The sequence below is a fragment of the Euphorbia lathyris genome, chromosome 8 (genome assembly GCF_963576675.1).
Source record: "Euphorbia lathyris chromosome 8, ddEupLath1.1, whole genome shotgun sequence".
In the NCBI taxonomy this organism is placed as follows: Eukaryota; Viridiplantae; Streptophyta; class Magnoliopsida; order Malpighiales; family Euphorbiaceae; genus Euphorbia; species Euphorbia lathyris.
Window position 1 is genome coordinate 43131592 of NC_088917.1, and position 11087 is coordinate 43142678.

Below are 11087 nucleotides of genomic sequence, written 5' to 3' on the forward strand. Positions count from 1 at the left end.
GTCCCACTGGATGGTGAGTCCGGATGACTTATTTGCTGCTGCATCTGTATTGAACGTAGTAATTTTCCTCTTTACTACACAACAGTTAGGATGTTGCACTATATTGCCGATGCGTTCGGATGATGGAAGACCACCAGAGCGAGAGATTGTGATTTGTCATTTGGGGAGTTATCATCACTACATACGTCTTTATTTACATCCTACGTTTCCAGTGCCTCCCATTGCCACCCAATGACGTTTATTTTGACATCCAAGTGTTCGTCACTTGGAGAATCTATACGCTGAAAGGAGAGAGGCTTGGACTAGATTATATTAGTTTTATATGTTGTGCTTAATAATATTTATTAATTAACTTATATTATTTTTACTGATTTTAGGACTAAATTGTATGGAATTTTTAGGTTTTAAGTACAATTCTGTAGTTACGGTTTTAACGGCCTATTTGCGGGTTTAACGGCCTATTTACGGGTTTAACGAACTATTTACGGGGTTAAAAAGCTATTTTTTTTGCCAATCCGACACGCGGACGTGTGGCTATCACGCCTCACCGTGTGGTCGGACGTGATAGACACACGCCTCACCGCGTGGTCGGACGTGACAGCCAACTGCCCGACCTTGCGATGAGGCGTGGGGTTATCACGCCCGACCACACGGTGAGGCGTGATATCTATACGCCCGACCACGCGGTGAGGCGTGATATCCACACGCCCGCGTGTCGGATTGGAAAAAAAACAGGAATTCCCCTCCCCAAAACCCATGAAAGAGCATTTTCGTCCTTTCACGAGGCTATGGGTGGGAATTTGGTACTGGGTTTAACAACACCCATTTTTTTTGGGTCAATTACATGAATATCATAATTAAGTACAAAATTACAACTAAGTCATATCACCAAACTTAATTCGTCATTATTTTCTATATATTATGATTTTACATCATAATTTAAAAATTCTAGACTCCAATTCATAAATCCTAAATCGTATAAAATATATTCTAGACTTCTAATTTATAAATTCTAATCTTTAAATATATTAAAAGTACTGATTTTAACTAGTTTAACATAATCTAAAATTATGACTTGACATGGTTGTAAATAGTTTCTAAAACATGAATTTCTGTGTAATTTTCCCTTTTTTTTTTTTTGGTGAAAGTCCGCTGCACCAGCCCGACCCATAAACATGGATACTCTTTACCCTCTTCGCTAACCTTATGTCCAAGCAGAAGCTTAATCGGATAAAAAATAAAACCTCTGAACAGAAATTGGCTCCTCGGAGTCAGCGATAATGGGGCGTGCAATTCTCTCTCACTTTCTCCTTCCCTCCACCTATCCTACTCGTTTCGTCACTTCGTTGTACTATCTCTCAGCGCTTAACTCCTGAATACTCTATTTACATATTCAAATCGATGCTTCTTTTCAACATAATTCACATTCTACTATAATCTCAACCAGGTCGCTCAATGGGTTTCGAAGAGAATACGTGCCAAGTTCGGAGTCAATTCATCAAAATTCAAGATGCCGAGCTAGTTTCCGCTGCCACTGCAGCGTCTCCCTTGCGCAACCCGCTGCTGCAGAGGCTTCTTCAAGTTCTGTAAAGTAATTAATTTTATTTAATAATGTGTACCAAATGTTTACTTGTTAATTATAGTTTTTGAAACAAATGGAATCACTGTCTCAGCTATACTTTAGCAGCTGAAGTGAAGACTATTCTGTTTTATAATATTTATGATGGTTATATTTGACAATGAGGTTGGATTTTTGTGCCTTGTAATATGATGGATATATTTGAGAATGAGGTTGGATTTTTATGCCTTGAATTGAAACTGAATTTATAGATTTTTTGCAATGCGATTTTTGATTCAATGGATGATTCGTTTTACAGGAAGAGGATAGTGTCTGGTGTCCAGCCTACGGGATCTATTCATCTTGGGAATTATCTTGGTGCAATAAAAAATTGGATAGCTCTTCAGGTTGTCATGTGCTATTTGAGGACAAGCATTATTGTTGAATGAAACAATTGTTTCTCTCTATTCAACCCCGTCGTTAATTATTATCATTAGGTTCAGCAAATTTTTTTTTTTGGAATGAAGAAGTTTGATTAATGGACCTGCAAAATGAATAGCATTTTTTTTCAATTATTGTTTCTTTAAATAATTTGTTGATGCTATGCTGCTTTTTCATTTTTTTTGCAGAATACATATGAGACTCTTTTCTTCATTGTCGACCTCCATGCGGTACCTTTTAATAAACCGTCAATGCTTCCATATTTTTCTTCTGCTGGTTTTGATATTTATCTGAGCTTTGTGAGCGTCATGAATAAATAGGTTGACATTGTTTTTACTTCATAAGGCCTTGTCCTGGAATTTCAATTTCACTTGTTAGCCCTGCAGTGTGAACTTGCATTTATTTATATCTGGCAGACCGGCAGTCAAATGTTTTATTTTATTAAATGTCTGAAATGTTTCAATAGCAGATTACCTGTATCTGTCTTAGCCAGTCTTAAACGCAGGGTAGGTGCCATAATGCGTTTATGTGGTAGTAGGCGGATCTTGTTAGCAAGGCAATGAAGGATGGCTTGAGGAAACTAAATTAAAAAGTGGGGAAGGGTGAAGCTTGCAATTTGTGCTTCAATGTACAAAAAGTGGAAGATTCAACCTTTTTGTAAGGGTTGCCTGTTTAATGACAAATGGATAGATAACGCTGCCTACCTCAAACCTAGGAAGCACCAACACTTCTAGGAGATTAACCTACGAGTGTTGGATACACCAGGCACTCAGACACTTCGGGGACATGCATCCGACATGCCAAAATAAGTGTCCTTTTCTTTATATGGGGTCACTTTTGTGACACTTTGGGACACGGCTTCTGCGTTAATTAAGTAGAATATAGGGGTTTTTTTTTAATAATTTTACAAAAAAGGGTTTGATATGTACAAAAATAAATAAAATCCCAATAAAAAAAAGAAGTCAAAATCTAAAGAAAAGGATATAGCAACCACCCCTTTTTTGGCAGTTTAAATAGTTTGAAGTATTAAATATTTCTTTTTGATGAATTAATGACTTATTATGGATGTTATTTATGGTTTATAATGCCTTATGAATTTTATTTATGATATATATATAATTTTTGCGCGTCCCCTCCATACCTATGTCTCATATTTTTTGAAAATGTCGTTTGACGCACCCACACCCATACGAGTGCCCATGCTGGTGCTCTGTAGCCTCAAACTTTTTTTTGGCTAAATTTGGGAAGTTCGCCAACTTTTGGAGATTGTAGGGATTGAACCCACAACCCCACACTCCATTTTGGAGTGTGGTAACCGCCATGCCATTCCTTGATGGTTTTGCCTACCTTAAACTTGATTGTTGGGTGCCTTCAATTTCGTATCCAAGTTTTAGAAATGCTGTTTGATCTATAATAATTGTACAGAAATATACTTCTTGTTGAAAGGGACGATGCATTGGGTATGGGGATGATGTTCCTTCATCCTGGTTAATGCATTAGTGCATATTTATTCCCAAGGAAATTGCATTCAACCTCCGATGTAAACGAGTACCATGTTTTCAGCTAAGTGAGAACTTCTGTTATGAAACTGCCTTACATGCCACTTCCGATACAAATTTAAAAACACTTGTTTTGCTTAGCAATATCAACTGAAAGTTTCAGTTACGTAATTGTATATTAAAAGAGATGAGGTTAGAGCAACCTGGTGTGTCTATAATCTAGTTAGAAGGTGTATGACAAGTGTAGCAGTAATTTGTATTGTTGTCATAGTTGAGAATCTTTTGACTGAAAGATGATAAGTATATTTTATTAAGGGGGTGGAATTGATGCAAGTTTCAGATAAGTTTTCTTCTTAATTATTCTTTATTAAGGGAGTGGAGACTGTATTTTCTCGTATATGTATGACAGTACTGAGTACTGACTTCCTCATCTGCTTCATATCTTCTTGTTAAATTTACAGATTACTTTACCATATGAAACACAACAATTATCTAGGGCTACGAGGGATACAGCAGCAATTTATTTGGCATGTGGTGTTGACACTTCCAAGGTTATTCAACTTTATTCCTTGGTGTCATTGCTACTTAGGATCCCCCATCTATATGAGCATTGCTGTTATTTAATTTTAGCTTTTATTACTATATCCAGGCTTCAGTATTTGTGCAGTCCCATGTACGTGCTCATGTGGAACTAATGTGGCTTTTAAGCTCTGCCACACCAATTGGTCGGCTGAACAGAATGATTCAGTTCAAAGAGAAATCTCGCAAGACAGTAAGTCTATGTTTATATGTCATTTCAATGTCCAACTATTTATGCCTATTTTTCAAATTTACAGTTAGACATTATGACTTGTCTCTCGTATTAATGATTTTGAGAGTTTCATATATATGACAGTTTGGTTAAGGTTGCGCTGACTTCTCATCAATTCTTCATACATTGGTTTTTCACCTCTCCAGGAGGATGAAAATGTTGGAGTTGCTCTTTTAACTTATCCTGTCCTGATGGCTTCTGATATTCTTCTGTACCAGGTAGCTCTTGAAACACTTTTCTAGCTAATTAGATGAATTCCGGGTAAATTAGAAAAAAAAAACCTTGTGGTTACAGGTTTCACAAATTCCTTGTGATTCTTTTAGTTGCAAAGAGAGGACTATGGTCCTCGCCGTTAGCAAAATTGCGGAAATGCCATTGACACCTTCAGTACATGGCAAGATGCATTTTTGTCCAAATTTTCTCTCCTTTGACTTGTCCAACGACAACAACAACAACAACAAAGCCTTAGTCCCGAAATGATTCGGGGTCGGCTAACATGAACCATTATATAAAACCGTGCAATCAAGTCGTGTCAGCGACACAAATTCTCTCCCTCCACCCTGTCCTATCCATTACCATATTCTCCTCAATTCCTAATAAACTCATATCACTCTCGATCACCCTCCTCCAAGTTTGCTTAGGTCTTCCCCTACCCCACCACTACATCTCTTTGCCACTCTTCAGTCCTCCTAACCGGCGCATCAAGCGCTCTTCCTCCTGAATTTTTTTTTGAAATATTTTTTAATGTACTTAACAAACGAATACCAAATTTAAACTCCAAAAAACCAATGTTTTTAAAATTGAACCAAACCAACCGGTCTAACCGTGAATCAGCCAGACTCCCGGTATGGCTATAAATATTTCAAGTTCATAATATTAACACACTTTCTTAAAAAATATATATATATATTAACACACTAAAGACCGGAGCAAACCGGTGAACCGGTAACAAACCAGTAAACCGGAATGACTCCGGCTACTTTATATCATTTATGATTAAGTGCACAACCAATTTATAAGAGACTTTTTCTTTTCTCTTTCTTCAGCTTTTCGATGTGGGATTGGTATTCTAACTATATTCACACGCCGAACCAGTCTATGAAATGTACTTGAAGGATTTTTTGAATAGCTGTAAACAAATTATCTTTTGGACTTGGGCCTAATTTTGCATCTGTTTCTTTTTGAAGGATTTTTTAAACTGTTTTTATTTTTTATTTTTTTTTGAATCTGATTATTTTAGTCAAACAATTTAATATTCTTTTTTATCATTTTATTGTCTATTCTTTTATTTTATTTTTGGAAGAAATTATCTATTATTTTGATAACATAAAAATAACAATTGAAAAAAAACATTTATATATACTTTAAATATAAAATATATTAATATTATACACATAACAATGTATTTTTAATAATTGGATTTGATTGAAATGTTTTTTGTAATTTAGTAAAATTATTTATTTGATTGTTTTATTTAATTTAGCGCTGATAGATTTGATTTATTGACAAATTGATATATTATAATTATAAATTTGTGATTAATAATTTGATTATATACCTTTTCAAAAAATAATTTGACTATATATATTATGACGTCATCCGGTTCAATCAATCCGAATCAACCAGTTGAACTTATTGACACCTAACCTAGTTGTCATATCTCCAACATCTTGTCCTCGATCTCCATTAAATAAGTTATCAAAATATGACCTCCATCGTTCGTTGATATCCTTATCTCCAACCAGGACTCTTTGATCCACATCCTTCACACATTTAACTTTCCCGAGGTCTCGTGTCTTCCTATCCCTCATACGGGCAATTCTGTACATGTCTCTTTCCCCTTCCTTTGTATCCAATCTTGCATACAAATCCCGATTCACCTTTGCTCTGGCATCTCGTATGACCTTCTCTACTTCCCTTTTAGCCTCTTTATACTTTTTGTAGTTCTCATCGCTCCTACATTTCGCTAATATTTTATATTATTCTCGCTTACTCTTTATTGCTTGTCGCACTTCTTCGGCCCACCAAGATGTGTCCTTACCTGGTGGCATGCTACCTTTAGATTCCCCTAGAACTTCCTTTGCTACTTCCTTTATACTATGCTCAATTTTAGACCACACTCAGTCTATATCTAAATCCATGTTACAAGACCAAATATCTTTTGTGACCATCTTATCCACAAATTTTTGTTGGTTCTCCCCTTGCAGTTTCCATCACTTAATCTTAGTCTCCACTTGTGGTATTCGTTTTCTTATACATCTACTTCGAAAATCAAGCACCACTACTCTATGTTGAGTTGTCGTATTCTCACTAGGGATCACCTTACAATCAATACAACTTTTTCTCTAAGCACTCCTTACTAGGAAGAAGTCAATTTGGCTCGCATTACCGCCACTCCGATAAGTCACTAAGTGGGAGGTTCTTTTCATAAACCAAGGTGTTCATGATAACTGCTACTACATTACACTTCAAATCCTTCTCCACTATAATACTAATACCGTTCCTACTCTTTTTCGCAACCCAAATTATACCATAACTTATATTATACCTAGACTTTAACAATTCCCATAGCTTTCTCATTTGTTCACCGTGTTTCGTGAAGACAAGCCACATTCACTCTCCTCCTTCCTTCTCATAGAATCCACTATCTCTATTGCTTTCTATTTAGAGACCCCCTATACTCGAAACTCCCAAATCTTGAGATGTTTTTGGACTATCGTCTTTACCTGCTCTCATTTGAAAAAACGCAAGAACCCTTGCTCGTTTGACTCCTCATCTGAGTGCCTATGCACGGTTCGCTTTTGAGGATCTTCTAACATACTCGGATAATAGTACATGTGAACTCAAATGCGGGTGTCGCATGTAAAGAACTCCCCAATTGATATCTGAAGAATCTATATACAAGATGTGACAGAATTTTCTGCATTGGGAGCCAATCTGTACTTAAAATTCATTATAAGTTTTTTGAAGTATCAAAATGATTACAAAATGTAATTTGTTAGTTACACACACATGCAGGGTATGCATTGTGAACATTGAGCACATAATTCATTAATAAGTGTAACAATGAAATGCAATTCACATTTAATGCATTAGCATATATTGTTAGATAGAGAAGAGAGAGAGAGAGAGAGGGGGGGGGGGGGGGGGGGGGAGTGAGGTGTTTAATTACAACTTTTACCTGTCTACTTCCTAGTTGTGTTAATGAATAACAATAAATTGGTAATCAAATAAGCACAATCCTTACAATTTGCAGCATGCCTCTGTAGTCTGACTTTGTCCCAGTTGGCGAGGATCAAAAACAACATGTGGAATTGACTCGTGACCTGGCTGAGCGCATTAATTATTTATATGGGGGAAGAAAGTGGAAAAAATTAGGAGGGTAAGAAACTATCAATCTTCATAGGCGTGATTTGTATTCCCTTGAAAAGTTTTATTATGTTATTAACTTGTTAAATTTTTGGGTTTTGCATTGAGATTTTTGTAATCTGGCTGCAGAAGAGGAGGTGCCATCTTTAAGGTGGGTTCTTTATATTTGGTTGAAAATCTTCGGATGGTATGATTAAGTAACAAGTGATAAAAGTAATACTGGCTTGATGTTTTTCCTGTTGTAGGTTCCTGAGTCTCTTATACCACCAGCTGGAGCCCGAGTGATGTCTCTCACTGATGGTCTTGCTAAGGTGATCATCATAATTATTCTTAGTATATCATTTGCAATTTCTGGTTTTCTAACTTCTTAATAGTGATCACACTATTGATTTAAGGTTGTGTTTTTCTGGGATTTAATCTTATATAGATGTCCAAGTCTGCACCTTCTGACCAATCTCGTATCAACCTTCTTGACTCGAAGGATGTGAGTTTTCACCATTGTCCTTTACATACATTTCACTTTGAGAATTAGTCATAGACATTAAGTAACAGTGGCTTCTTTGTCTGGTTGGGTAAATTGAGTCATCAACAGAATATCTCCAGTGCTGCTTTGCAATTTCCTTCCCATCCTTAATTTGATACAGTTTTCTTTTATGTCTTGTAGGTGATAGCAAACAAGATAAAGCGATGCAAAACCGATGCATTTTCAGGGTTAAGTCTCAGTCTTCATGCAAATTGAAAGAACTGTTCCTCTTTTTCTTTTGTTCTTCCCAATGATACTTCTTATGCATAGTATCTTACTATGTTTTTGTGATGTGTGCATTTCTTGTAATTCTTACAGCCTGGAATATGATAACCCCGAAAGACCTGAATGCAATAATCTTCTTTCAGTGTATCAACTTATTTCAGGCAAAACAAAAGAGGTAGTGCAATTCATATCTAGTTTGTTTTGGTCATTGGGAGCCTGATTTTGGTACCGTTTTAACAGCTTTGAGATGTCCCACAGTGAATCTCTGTTGATTATATTCTCCATGCAGGAAGTTGTTCAAGAATGCCAAGATATGAATTGGGGAGTGTTCAAAACTCTCTTAACAGATGCCTTGATTGATCATTTGCATCCCATCCAGGTTTGCACCTCTGTAGCTCTATTTCACTACGGGATATAATGTTTACTTGGAATGCTTAACCACATTGCTATTGTATTAGTTAGGTTCTTGATAAACTATCCTTGTCTAACTGCTGGATTGATTGTGTGTTGTGTCGGTGTAACTCAGTTTAATGACTTGCTGTCTTATGAGAACTTGATTTCTGCTTTTTTTTTTTTTTCCATATACAAGTTAGGAATTGGACTGACTAATGAGTTCTATCTCAAAATTTATGAGACTTCCTATAAAAGTACAAACTCTGTGTGGAGCTAGTACAGTACTTATAAACCTGGACTTCCCAAGCTCTATGATTCTGGTAATTGGGGTGAGAGGACCATCTTGTTTGCAGTTCAATATTGTGCCGTAAAAGGAATAGTTTCTTGTAGCCGAATTTGTGTTGTGCCATGGTTGGAGGCATGCCATTTTAACCACCTAGCCAAGTGTGGCTTCTAATGAGCATTCTTCCATGTTTATATACAAAGTAATATCTGCATTTGTAAATTTTTTGCTTATGGGTGTAGTGGCTGCTGGGTAACTTCCTGCACTGCTATGTATCTGATCAAGATTATAAATTTGCCCGGCCTATTACATTATTAAATAGGTGGCCTTTTCATTCATTGATTCCAGGTTCGCTATGAGGAAATAATATCCGACTCATCTTATTTGGATGAAGTCTTGAAAGATGGTGCTACTAAAGCCTCAGAAATAGCAGATGCCAGTCTGAATAATGTGTACCAGGCAATGGGATTTTTGCGGAGATGAGCAGAGTAAATGCTTCGAGAACAATTATATTAAAAGATCTGTAAGACAAAAGCCTTAAAGCTAAGCTTTGAAGGATCAATCATTGCGTACAATTATTTGGCACACACCAATGAGCATATAGTTGGTGAGTGAATGGGAATTTAAATTTATTAGAAATGTTCCCCCTCCCAATTTTTTTTTGATGCAGCTGTCTCTACTTCTTATCATTAAGACACATATCGTTTTATTCTCCATTGATTCTTTAAGCTGTTAACATTATATAATGTATCTAGACACCATATGCGAAGCAATTGGTACATTAATAATATAATGTTGATTTATAATCTTTGAATTTGTTTTACTAACGACGAGTGATCATTCAAAAGAAAAGTACATGATAGGATTATACTTTGAAGCATTAAATCTTCAATCTCATAAGGATTTCAAGGCTCTGAGTTTGTCCTCTGTTAAGCAGAAACTGGATGTGTTTTTTTTCATTATTATTAAATTTTATGAGGAGGTGAAGATGATATTTGATGTAGCATCTGTGCTGTTTCTGGTGGGATTGTTATTGGGCATAGGAGAGTGATGGAAAGGGAGAATATTGATGTTGTAATCAAACCATATTCTCATCCTATTCCACGCACTCACAGCTTATCCTTTTTGCAAAGGAGGAGATATAGAGACAGAAATTGCAATGGTTTTTGCAAAACCTCTTCTCTCTCATGTGTGGGTGGCAAGGGAATAAAGGGACCATAACTTGCTCTTTTCTAACTCTTCCTTTTTGCAAAACACTATTTTTTTTTTTTTCCGGTTTGGTTGGGAAAGCTGCTTTTGGAGTGCGGGAAAACAATGCTTAACGCGCATTAAGACATCGTCAGAGAAATTAACGTTTTATTCATGGTAATTGGGTGATGGCTCTGTTAGTTTAGTCATGATTGAGGAATCTGATGTGCTGGGGGTATATACATTATCAAAAGTAAGAGGTACGTAAAAACCAACTTTTGAGTAATGTAAATCCACCCTATAGGAGAATTTACCTTGATTCAATTATTATATGGGGAAAAAAAGGAAAGGGGATGCCTTAAATATTTCAAATACGTGTTAGAAATGGAAAGCGTATCAATCAAGGCAAAGATGGAATTTAGATTCACTGGAGCTATACCTGCTGTGGTGTGTATGCCTTAATTGGGTTGTTGTCTGCCACACGCGGGCAGCTGCCTGATTGAAGTGCAAGTAACCTCCCCTCAGAATCATTTTACTTTAGCTGAGTCATGGTATTTTAGGTTGATCTTCATATCCAGAAAAAAAGTGTATGATTGATAAGACGCAGAGAAACATAAATACCCGGCACCACACCACATCCTCAACTCAACTAACGATGATAATTAAACAAGCACTATAAGGAGAATGATTCTCATACATCAGATCAATGTGAAGCTTAACTGCAATCTGAAATTCACCTAGAATATATATGAGACTACTGCATTTAAATGTACTTTTAGGACATGTAATCTTGCTTC

At 36.3% G+C, this 11087-nt stretch overlaps 1 protein-coding gene across 1 annotated transcript; it reads left to right on the plus strand.

Annotated features, from left to right (window-relative positions):
* The first annotated feature begins 1209 nt into the window (after positions 1-1209).
* LOC136203465 (tryptophan--tRNA ligase, chloroplastic/mitochondrial) lies at positions 1210-9910 on the plus strand. Its single transcript, XM_065994625.1, has 15 exons — positions 1210-1348; positions 1448-1591; positions 1878-1965; positions 2188-2229; positions 3960-4049; positions 4148-4270; positions 4456-4527; positions 7579-7691; positions 7808-7829; positions 7924-7989; positions 8106-8162; positions 8343-8389; positions 8520-8601; positions 8716-8805; positions 9451-9910. The coding sequence occupies exons 1-15, from the start codon at positions 1281-1283 to the stop codon at positions 9583-9585; spliced, it is 1239 nt and encodes a 412-aa protein (XP_065850697.1). The 5' UTR covers positions 1210-1280; the 3' UTR covers positions 9586-9910.
* The last annotated feature ends 1177 nt before the right edge of the window (positions 9911-11087 follow it).